General features: G+C 38.1%; 2 protein-coding genes across 3 annotated transcripts; both read right to left on the reverse strand.

Annotated features, from left to right (window-relative positions):
- Positions 1 to 302: 302 nt before the first annotated feature.
- On the reverse strand, positions 303 to 4,285 carry LOC115204187 (sorting nexin-24). The gene is made up of 7 exons (XM_029769562.1): positions 4,010 to 4,285; positions 3,462 to 3,545; positions 3,082 to 3,186; positions 2,843 to 2,937; positions 2,700 to 2,729; positions 2,459 to 2,523; positions 303 to 2,160 (listed from the first exon to the last, which is right to left on the reverse strand). The coding sequence occupies exons 1-7, from the start codon at positions 4,076 to 4,078 to the stop codon at positions 2,090 to 2,092; spliced, it is 519 nt and encodes a 172-aa protein (XP_029625422.1). The 5' UTR covers positions 4,079 to 4,285; the 3' UTR covers positions 303 to 2,089.
- A 98-nt stretch (positions 4,286 to 4,383) lies between these two features.
- LOC115204186 (protein-lysine 6-oxidase) lies at positions 4,384 to 9,499 on the reverse strand. 2 transcript variants are annotated; one of them, XM_029769559.1, is made up of 7 exons: positions 8,535 to 9,498; positions 8,277 to 8,385; positions 7,732 to 7,863; positions 6,686 to 6,839; positions 6,079 to 6,174; positions 5,810 to 5,925; positions 4,384 to 5,552 (listed from the first exon to the last, which is right to left on the reverse strand). In XM_029769559.1, the coding sequence occupies exons 1-7, from the start codon at positions 9,169 to 9,171 to the stop codon at positions 5,546 to 5,548; spliced, it is 1,251 nt and encodes a 416-aa protein (XP_029625419.1). In that variant the 5' UTR covers positions 9,172 to 9,498; the 3' UTR covers positions 4,384 to 5,545. The 2 variants fall into 2 exon arrangements, with proteins under 2 accessions (XP_029625419.1, XP_029625420.1); XM_029769560.1 differs by lacking the exon at positions 7,732 to 7,863 and having other exon boundaries at positions 8,535 to 9,499.
- Positions 9,500 to 11,864: the final 2,365 nt, after the last annotated feature.

An 11,864-nucleotide genomic window follows, 5' to 3' on the forward strand; every position in this document is an offset into this window, starting at 1 on the left:
CCTCATTAACTCAAGAGTTTCCGTTATTTTGGCAGTTACCTGTAGCTTTACTCTGAGGCCAAATTATGAACTGTTAAACATTGTCACCATTTGCATTCCAAAATGCAGTTGGTACTTTTCAAATAAAGAGCCTGAACATGAAATAAATGGCACTCAGTGTTTGAACTTAAAAGCTCATGACCATGCATGTTTCAGATTTTGTAAACCTTAAAACATGGGGAAAATGTAAAAGTTTTATGAATATGTAGTCAACACATAAATGCCAGGAAGTTTCACTCGTGATTTGAGAAAAAAAGAAACCATTATGGAAATGTCATGCTTTATTGCCGTCAGTCTTAATCATGATACTTTACAGAATACTGTGCTCTGCCTAAAGTGCTACAGTATCATTACTGGTAGGGTGTCATGGCACAAGATACATACTGTACAGGACATACATATACAAAGTAGATACAAAACATTTTTTTTGCTGGATTTGTCAACACAGGCATGACTATCTCAGTTGAAGTGGACAGTTCTATACATGACTGCTCAACTAACCCAAGTTTACTTTTCATTTAACAAATGGAAAATCCTCTACTTTAAAGCTAGAATCCTTAGTTATTACCAGGTGAAATCACACATCAAAATGAAAATATACTCAAACATGTTATTTTTACCTATAAAATGTGTGCTTTATTGTTTTCTTTGGCAACTGTGGTATAAGCGGCGTAAACACCTCTGTTCTGTACATTACCCTGGAAAAATGAACCTCGAAGGGACTGCATCATCCATTATGTCCAAGATAATGTACTGAAAGTTGGCGTTTATCCCTTACATACATACCCATTGATTCTTGAAAAATACAACTTAAAAATGCCTAACAGCCGTACCCCCTCAGAACCCAAAATATAAGCTTGTTTTAATCCAATGTTTGTAAATGTAAACAAACTATCCTCAAAACATAGTTAAAACAAATGTTGATATCAAAGATGGTCAGTCCTTGCATCCATAGCTCCGTCTATGAATTTGAGAGTGGCAACATTTCTCCTGCCCCATCCCTCAGCTTTTACTGAAACGGATGCAGGATTACCACTGTTGTTTTAATAAAGGATTCTAGCTTTAAGTGTGTTAATGTTCACCCCGGTCTCAATTCAGAGACCACATCGGATAGAAATATCAAGGATGGCAGAGAATTCTAGTCAATAGAATGTCCAGACCATCCTCATGTCTTTAAGAGTATCTGTATTATTAGCCATCCATAATTGTCTAATGAATGACAAGCGCAAAGTAATGTTTGACCAACTAAGCTTGACTTACTACGAAAAAGCATCAACTGTGTACGAGGCTTATCAATTACACACACAGCATTACCATATGCGGAACACTACAGCATCACGAAGAGTTTAGATCTGTACTGCTTCAGTCACTTTAAATTGGATCAAAACTGACTGGCGTGTAAATGGCCTTGTAAGTTTACAGCAGCAATCCCAGTAGGTTTACAGCAACAGTCCCACATTCAAAAAGAGCAGTGATGAACCACATTGATCTTCTTTAAAATAAAAGGGACACACTCAAAGTTGAGATAAGGCAGACCAATATAAGACATCTTATTACACTGACAGTACAAGTTCAGCTTCCCTTTTTATATTTCAGCTTTCTAATCACCTGTTTGACGTGTTTGATCAGTTGCCCTTCATTAATTCATAGCTAATATATTAAGAGTTAAGTGTTTGACCTGGTGATGTTATTTCACCGTGTAAAACTTCTCAAGGTCTCACCTTCATTTGAGTGAAAGACCATTAGTAGGTGGATACAGCCTGTGGGTCCATGAGGCTGAATATATGCATATGCATTATCTTAAATGTTGTCATAACATCATGATAGTGTTCATCTTTGAATAACAATCATTCAGAAAATGCATTTCTTTGAGGCGTTTCATCTAAAATATTATCAAGATATCCATTAACACAGAAACAAACCACAAAATATTATATCATAAACACAACTATTAGAATGTTTACAAAATTGAGACTCTTACAAGCTGTTCATTTCTTAATCTTCTCTTTCTGAGTTAGTAGTAAGTCCTCCAAGCTGGCATACAGTCTCTCTACCTTGGTTGAAGGTCTGGGTAGAATATTCCATGTATCACTCCTTCTATGACAACATTTGAAAGTGTATCTATGGGGAGAAAAAAAGCTAAGTAAAACTGATTTGTTCTATACAATATTACATTCCCGCTTCAAATGATTATTGTATTTACATGATACATTTGTATTCTAATGAGCTTCTATTTACATATTGTATTACTTTTTTTTTATATTATTATTTGTCGCATTATTGAGCGGGAGCATTGTGTATCCTGTGCATATGACAAATAAACGTGACTTGATTAAATATGACAAAATAGATCTTTAATATTGCAACCATATTGATTGTATATTCATGACCAGCCTGAAGATGTGTAAAGGTATGTTACCGTGGGTGGACGGGAGCATGTAGGGGTCTCTATGGTAGAGCATTGCTGGTTGGTGGGTCAGTTTACTAGAGAGGCCAGAGAGGAGAAGGAGACGTTTCACAAGTCTAATAAAGCCAATGTTCTGACAAAACTATTCAGAATAGTTAGCAATCTGAACTTGCATTTTGACATTATACTTTGGAGTTAGCCTACAACACATTACTACTATAAATCTAAATCAACATAAAATCACTTAACAAACCTTGCTTCTTCAGATTCAGTTTCAAATGACCTTTAAAGAAAGAAAAAGTTTGGGGATATTATATAGAGGAACTATTTTCCTGCCCAGATGAGATGTTTTAAAAGTAGCCTCGCTTTTATAGGGCACATTGTATAAAAACTCACCCACAACTTTCTGTTTTTGTCAGTGAGGGAAAGTGGCGGATGTTGAGGAAATCCAGGAATATCTTTGGGAGAACTTCATTCTCCATAATTATAGCCTGTTGAATAACGGACACAAGAAAAACAAAAGCAAATGGAAGTCAGGGGAAAAATGTCAAAGTGGTCCTATTGATACAAAAGATGGAGTGTGTGTGGATTCAGAATATCTAGTCAGTGTAGCCCTGTGGTTGTATTGTCATTACCTGTAGATAGAGTTCCAGACCATGTCTTCTCTGCTCCAGAACTTTGGGAATCCAGTTCCGTACATGCTTAGAGGGGATCTCAGGCGGCGTCATACTCTTCTTCAGCTGAAAGAAGCAAATATCAAATTGAGCATGGTCACAAGGAAATCTGTGGATGAGGGTAGAGGAATCTTTCAAAGCCTAGCTCAAGCCGATTCCACTAATTATCACCCCACAAACCTAGACCAGCCTAACAATATCATTGACAATGATGGCTCAGGATGTTGCAGAGTACAATATATGTTTAGAAAGTAAAGTGGGCTCTGTTCTTGCACCAAGAATAGAAGTCAGTCTTTTGCATGGTCGTGACAGAAAATAATCAATGGTACACAAAAACTCACTATTTTATGGAGATTCTGAAATTCACTGTAGCGCTTCTTCACTGTATGCTGTCTGCCATTCATTAGCACGTCGATTTTAAAGACCTGGAGATGACAAAAGAACCACAGTCATTATTAGGAAATGTTTAATTAATGTGAATGTACAGGCTGAAAGATATGACAATGATTTGAACAAATTCCCATTTGACAGTCATAGCCATTTAAAACAATACACTAGTTGGACAAAACTGCTCTTTCGTGACTTTGTTATCTAAATGAAACAGTAGGGAGTTTCACACCCTGTCAGGTCTATCAGTCAAAATCTGTTTTAAAGGTCGCTGGTCAAAATTCCTAGAATGGATCGCTCCCAACTGGGGTCTTCTCTACTCCCACTCTAGCCACGTCAAGTTTGCCTTGATAGTAGCTACCATTGCCCAAATTGAAGTAGCTAAGATACTCTTGGTTTGTTTTTAAGCATGTGTTGCAAACCTGCAATGCTATGATTGTGGTTCTGCGGTTTTTGCACAGGCTTAACGTTACTGGTGCAGAGGACATTCAATATCTCTTACCGTGTACCCTTTCTCAATCGGATTGTCCTCTGAACGGAACGATGGAATGAAAATCCTGACGTTATGCATTTTGGAAAAACAACTCCAACACTAAATGCATGAAACCCTGAGATATCTATGAACTTGCAAACACATAGGGAGGTTTTGGTAGCCAGCTAGCTAGCTAGTTATATTTCGTTGAAATGGGTTCTTCTTCTTGTTTTGACTGTAGCGTATGGAAGTGACACTGCTGCTCTCTGCTTGGGTGGAGAGGTATTACGACCGCGAGCCTCATTAATCAATCAACCAACACAATTCGTATCTCAAATGAATCAACTGTGTGAAAACCAGCTACAATATATTTCGAGGGTTTAAATAAGAAAACAAAATCACAATGAATGTCACAATGATTTATTCAAGTAGATTTCCTGGAATACATCAAAACGGTGCAGTTATATGAGCTTTTTCATTGCATAAATATCAAACAAAACAGGACAAAGGAGATAGCTAGCAGACTAACCATAAGTAAAAGCATTTCACAAAACAAATGAATCCTAATTCTGCTTGAATATTTGGTTCAGAGCACAGGCACAGTATGTACAGTATCCAGTACTATATGGGCAATACTTTTACTCAGAGATGGGCAACTTGTGAGCAAAACATTTTAGTGGCCCACCTCTTGACAGAGACATTTTAGAGTTAAGTTCCAGCAATTCTACATATTTTGCAATGGGGCGTAGAGAAAATGTTGCAGTTTTAAAGCAAGTTTGCTGCAATTCTACACATTTTGCAATGGGACTGAGAGAATATTTTGCCATTTTATAACTAATTTCATGCAAAATTTGGTTTTTGGAAGATGATTCCTGGGCCTACAAAAAAACTGATCTATGTACTGCTAATATATACCAATTTCCAAACCCTTAAGGTCATTAAAAAAATCTAAAGTGACCTTGAACTTGAGTTGTAAACATACAAGCTATAGCAAGCAAACGTGAATAATTATAGGAAGAATGGATTAAAGGGATGATATGTTTGACGTAAACCACATACAACGATGAGGGAAATATGCCATGGTTAAAAAAAATGGTATCTCACCATGCTCTACATTTTGTGCTCTTTAAGCAAGCTGAAGATGGATTCCATACAATGTGGTGCTGAATATTGTAATTGATATGTAAAAAACAAGCCATTTCAAATTTTGGTGGGGTTTTAACATCTGAAATTCAATGTATTTGGTTTAGACCTTTTAAAACCAACTATAGGCTATGTAATATAGAGGCTATACTTTTCATTCTAAACCTATCAAGTAATTACAGAATGGCTTTACAAAAACATGCTTAATTTAGGAATAAAATGAAACTTTGAGTTTTTTCTTTTTTACATTAACCGGAAAAATTGGTCAACTGTCAATTTGGTAAGAGTATGGCCATTTTTACATAATTGTAGTTATCCATGTGTGCTTTATCCACACATTTGTACAAGGAATTGGCTGTCATTTGCTGCTATGGAGTTTTCACAGAATTGCTTCTCAGTGGTTTGGAGAGTGACATCCCCCTCTTAATAGCTGAGAAGAAAATAATAAAGAATTTCGTCACATACAGCACATACAGCAAAACACACAGCATAATATTTCCTGTAATGTGAGTTCTGATTATTAGATGGTCACAATAAGTTTATAAAGGATTACTGTCTGGTACACTACAGTGAATAGGATGCTGAGTAATCATGTTTTTAAACTTGAGCTGGTTTCCTAGACCTACTCCTACTATCAAAAGCATGCACATTGTTATGCAAAATGAGATGAGGGGTTCCAAGACTCACTGTGAGACGTGACATCCTGACACATAGGCGTAGTTGCCAGTATAGCGGACCTCACAGCGCACAATGTTGTTGCTGTAGTCAGACTCTGGAACCTGATAGCTGGGGTTCACACTGATCTAAAACACAAAAAGAGCAAAAAGGGTAGAAGTACAAATGTTTCATAGCGTTTCATAAAAACAATTGAAATTCTTCTTAGAGAGATTTTATGGGAATATGCGACAGTGTTCAGCTACAAAGTGCCAATAATGTCATCTGTTTTTGTGACAAACCTTCAGGACATAGTTCCCAGGTTTCACATCTGTAATATCAATCCACTGGCAGTCGATGTCTGCGTTATAGGTATCATAACATCCTGGACTCAGGCCCTATTACCAAAGGAGCAACATGAAACCTCTGATTAGACAACAGTAAGAAGCACCTACATGCCATTACAGAGTATCAGGGTTGGGGTCAATTTCATTTCAATTCCAGTCATTTTCAAGAAGAACATTGAAATTCCAATTCCATTTATGTTCAATTCTTTTAAATGAGCAACATGTGGAATTGGAATTTGGTTTACTTTCTGAATTGACTGGAATCGAAATGGAATTGATCCCAACCCTGCAGAGTATTTAACTGCATGTATGTGTTTTGCTGGACATCATACCCTGGTACTAAACAACTAGTTATACAATCTAGACATACAAGAAGAGCAAAATTGGCACTGTCCAGTTATTAGTTGAGAGACGAGATAAAGCAGGAAAATCATCCATGGTTGGACATTTATGATTGATTTTTTTATTAGGATCCCCATTAGCCGACGGCAATGACGACAGCTAGTCTTCCTGGGGTCGGATTGTCAACATGACATAAAGCAACAAGGGTTGTGTTGGTAACCTGGGTGTGTGAGGTGCAAGCAAAGCGTCTGTAGTAGCCGTAGTCACAGGAGCTGTCCTCCAGGCAGAAGCTGGCCTTGTGTCCCTCAGCCACACTCCTCCCACCGGAATCCAGCAGGTCATAGTGGCTGAACTCATCCATGCTGTGGTAATGTCTGGAGAGAATCAGGACAATGGAGGTTGATCAGTGTAAAATAACTGATTCAATACTTTGGCTGGCATTCAATCAAACATGCACTGTAGAAAAATTAAAACTTGTTGTTCCAATGCTGAGGAACGCATTTTTTAAGGTTTCAGGTCAAGATCCAGTCAATGAGACTGAGACTTACAAATCAGTTGTACAAAAACCAACTACAGGATGTAAGTCAATATGTTAACTGGAACTCTGCCAAATGTACCCCATACTTGCTGATAGTACATTATGTGACTTACTTCAGAGCATAGCTACGGGCTGAGGTAATGTGAAATGCAGACTTCTATGGAATCAAGAGAGCTGGCATATTGTTTTTTTTTTTTTTTTACATTTTTTTTAGTAGACACTCTTATCCAGAGCAACTTCCAGTAGTGAATGCATACATTTCATACCACACTTTTTTTTTTGTACTGGTCTCCCGTGGGAATCGAACCCACAACCCTAGTGTTGCAAACACCATGCTCTACCAACTGAGCCACAGGGAAGCCTATTTGGAATGTATTCATTAAGACAAGGTTATAGACTTCTCTCTATGAAGGTTCTGGCTACACATCCAGAATCACATTTCTCATGTGCAGTACAAGTTATGTTTTGGAGTCAAATATTTTGAAGTGGAAATTGGAGTCAAATACATTGCCATAAATTGTTGCATTGCTATATTTGACAGACCAATGGGTCTGATGAGACCAGTATGTTTATGATCAATAGAAGGACATTCATCTACTCTGTAAGACAGAGAAGGAAACAGAAAGAACAGCACAAACAGTGTTTGTGTAACTGACAGATAGAGACAGAGAAACATACAGATCTGGACATAGGTGGAAAGTCATATAGACAGACTGGGAGAGACTCACTGGTGACAACTGTGCCATTCCCAGGAGTAGCGCGGTCTGCTTGGCAGGAAGTCAGCTGTCCCCTGGTTCTTCACACGTTGTGGGAACCTCAGAAGCATGCGGGTGTCATAGTCTCTTGCTCTGTAGGCTGAACTGCCCCACCAACACAACATCACAAACTGAATACACTTTGGACACAGAATTGAATCGAGTGCATTTATAATCCGAATACCTTCTTTTCAATAAAGCGTATGGTCTCAAATTTCTGGGAAAGGTTTGGTACAGCGAGTAGTGATTCCTTTCGAGAAGGATATGGTTGTTTGCGTTAGTTTTGAGAATGAGTTTACCAGTTTGACTAATGATGATTTCTCCATGTAAACTGAGGAGCGTTTAAACGGTTTGTTGAATTCTGCCAGTCGACCCTTACAACTGGCAACAGGATTCTATTTAGGGCAACCTTAAACCACAAATGCTCAACAGTTACAACTCACATAACCTGACTCACACAATGAAGTTGTTGGACAATAACCTTGTCTTTAAATCTGTAGTGTTTGTTCCAATAGTACCTTGACAAGCAGTTCTCTTCATTTGCACATCGGAGGTTGTACATAGGAACTCTCTGGACATATGCAGAGGCTTGAACGTAGTATGCATCTGGCACAAGATCAGGCAGACCTAGAATATATGTATTTGTCTTAATCACAAGTTAATGTTATACGAAGAAAAAGAATAACACAGAACTTATCTTTTTAAAGCTACATGTACTGGGAAAATAATTCTGCAGCAAATGCATCTCAAATTCCAACCAATTCAACCATTCTTACCGTTCTGATGGTACCTGGTGCCATACCCAGGTCTCTCTCTGCGTCTGGGACTCTCGTACACGTCATAGTAATTGTAGTAAGGATTATCTGAATCTGAGGTCTTGTATGGGTTGTAAGGATCATCCCCTGCCATCACGTCTTCTCTTCTCGGCGATGGGGACGGTTTGTCCTGTGTCCCATTCGTCGTGCCATTCGCCTTCGTTTCTGCATGGCCACTTGGATGGGCATCCTGTTGCTGGTGCCCCTGTCCCCTAGGGGGCCTTGGAACTCGAGGTGGTGTCCAGCGCGGACGCGCTCCTGTGCCGGACACTGTGCGAATAGATGAGGGAAGCGGTCTCGATGAATCAGAGGGTTTGTTGGCGTCCCCATCGCTAATGATGGTGACAGGTCTCTCCTGGGCTTGTTCTTTATCGGTGCCTCTTTGCTTTGGTGGTCGATATTCCGAGCCGTGACTCAGAAGGCTAAAAACTTTACCGTTGTGCGCCCATTGTATTGTCTGACGTAATGTACCTGCGGCTTGGTTATTTCCTGGCCTTGTCTCTGGTGGATTCCGCTGAGATTGGACAGCTGGCAGTAAGCAAACAAATAAACATACGTGCGCACACGCATAAAGCGTGACAAATGAACGCACTCCCATAATACAACTAATTAAACTAAATAGGTTATGACTGATAATTGCTAATATTTTAATTTATGTGGTATATCATTTTCCCGTTGAAAATAAAGTACATTCAATGACTTTTCAAAGTAAGTCTAATTTACACTACATTAAATGCTGAAAAACCTGCCCCAGTATTGCTATGTTCTCCACGCAACCTCACATCGTTCTGTCCAGAGCCTAGCAGATGCGCTAAGAGTGGGGAGGAGGAGGAGTTGAACATATGAAGTTTCTAATTCCGTTGTTATACAAGCCCAGAATGGCATGGTGCTCATGTAACAACTGGATGGATAGGCGACTTGACGCCGACCCTCTTAATGGGTCTGCTCCAGAGTTTGATAATATAAAACCACGTGTTATGTTTTTCTTGCGCTGTCTGACGTTTTTATACATGTCAGACATGTGCGGTGTAATTACCATGAGTTGCAGATGTGTAGCCTACAAACTAAACACGTTAACTAACTAACCAGTTAAATTACAAATATTTATATATGAAACATTTTCAACAGGTCCCTCAGTTAGTAAAATAATCCCTATGTCACCTTGGTCATCAAGGTGGAATCACTGATGTGTGGACTTTGCTAATGACTGCTTAGGCCTTGCAAGAGCACATCACAGTATAAGCACATAATCACAGTCACAATGCCTTTCTGCAATTACCCCACCCAGGAAATACATCTGGGAGAGAACACACACACACACACACAATTTTATAAAGTCAGACTACTTAAAACAATTCTGATGTTGCAACAGTAGGCCTATTTCTTATAGTATGTGATAAGAAAATAACAAGCTCCTTGGCCAGATCTGCAGGAACGCAAATGTTAGGATAAATAGCACTTACTTTGTTGGATGACCTCTGACAAAAGTGCAACCTCATCGTGCCAAAATGGTCTTTGCACATCAACTTTCTCACAGGAGCTCTAAAATGTAAACATGTCATTGTGATGTTCACTCACATAAACCAAAACTGAACAAACAATTCCAGCTTTTTTCCCTTTGGTCCTTTTTTGGCAATGTGTTGCTCTTATTTTTAAGCGTTGAATTTATGCAGCAGTTATTCTATGCAAGAAACACATTGCGGTCTCTGTTATTTCATTTGGGACTGTTGTTGCCTCAGATTGCAGAATGACCACGTTGATCCCTAAAGTCCTGGACATATCGGAAACTTTTACTCTTCCCTTGCAGTATGCCAAAGAAAACACTTCCCTGTTGTTAACACTAGGGACATAATATATAGTTGGGTTACCTTAATCAATGGTTTTCATTTTTCTCTGTCTAGTCGGCTCGGAAATGTATTTTTAAAATGACTGACCACAGTAGCCACGACTGTACTGCAGTACCAGATAAAAAATCACCAGAACGCAAAACATTCTAATCTCTCAATCCACAGTCAACACTGCTGGACACTATCAAAATGCATCATCTGTGAAAAAATATATATAAAAAATACACACTAAGATCTTATTTTACATATCCTGAAACTAAAAGGCAGCCATATTATTTCCATACCCACATTTTACACGAGGGGGCAGATTGTAGCAAACTAAAATAATGCATCTGGTTTCTTACTGTCGCATAGTTTTGTAACAGGAATGTTTTCCAATGGGGACTGGGCACTTTCTATTAGTAATTATTAATTAAACAGTATGGTACGTTGCAGTTTTTTTGGGCTAATCAATGTGTCCACGAAGGCCTTTTCATCGACCATAAAAAGAGACAATCTGAATTAAAATCTGAAAAGAAGCACTTGTTTATGACCTCCGATAATTATAATAAATGACCATATAATTTTTTTTGTCCCTAAATCTTCTTAGAATTTGTCATTGACATAGACCACACACTGTGGAAAAATCCAAATTTATAGAATTGGCTGGCCAGTACTGAATTATAAAATAGTCTTCTCTGCACGTTTCAGACCAGAGTCACATGACTTGACATCATCCCTTGTGTAAGCTCTCTAAAGGCGAATCAGAGCCAAGAGGCATGATTTGATCTCCCCCAAAATGTGTCCTCCCTCCGAACGTCTTGGAATTGTCTAAGACACGTATAGACATCTAAGAGATGTATAGCAGACATTTGATCCAGTGAGGTGGAGTAGCCATCGGACTCAGATGTAATCATGACACACAGTTCAATCTAAAATAAGCAACAATGACAACCATGGGGATACAATTATCTATTTACTTTTACAGAGCCCTCAAAAGTAAAAGTAGAAATACTTTCCTGTCTTTGGAAAGTACATCAAATCAAATGTTATTGGTGGCGTAAACATATTTAGCAGATGTTACTGCGGGTGTAGCGAAATGATTGTGTTAGCTTCAACAGTGCAGTATTATCAACAGTGCAGTATTAACAATTCACAACAATAAAGATGAATTTAAAAGTAAAAGAATGGAATTAATAAATATATACATATTAGAACGAGCAATGTCGAAGTAGCATTGACTAGAATACTGTAGAATACAGTATATACATATGAGATGAGTAAAACAGTGTGTCAGTGGAGGAAAATGTATATTAAAAAAAAATATATATATATATATTATATATATATATGCTGTGGATGATGTTTATATATATATATATATATATATATATATATATATATATATAACTAAAATATAGTTGTTGCATAAATATTCAGCCCCTTTGTTTAGGAAAGCCTAAAT

The sequence above is a fragment of the Salmo trutta genome, chromosome 12 (assembly GCF_901001165.1).
Source record: "Salmo trutta chromosome 12, fSalTru1.1, whole genome shotgun sequence".
Taxonomy (NCBI): Eukaryota; Metazoa; Chordata; class Actinopteri; order Salmoniformes; family Salmonidae; genus Salmo; species Salmo trutta.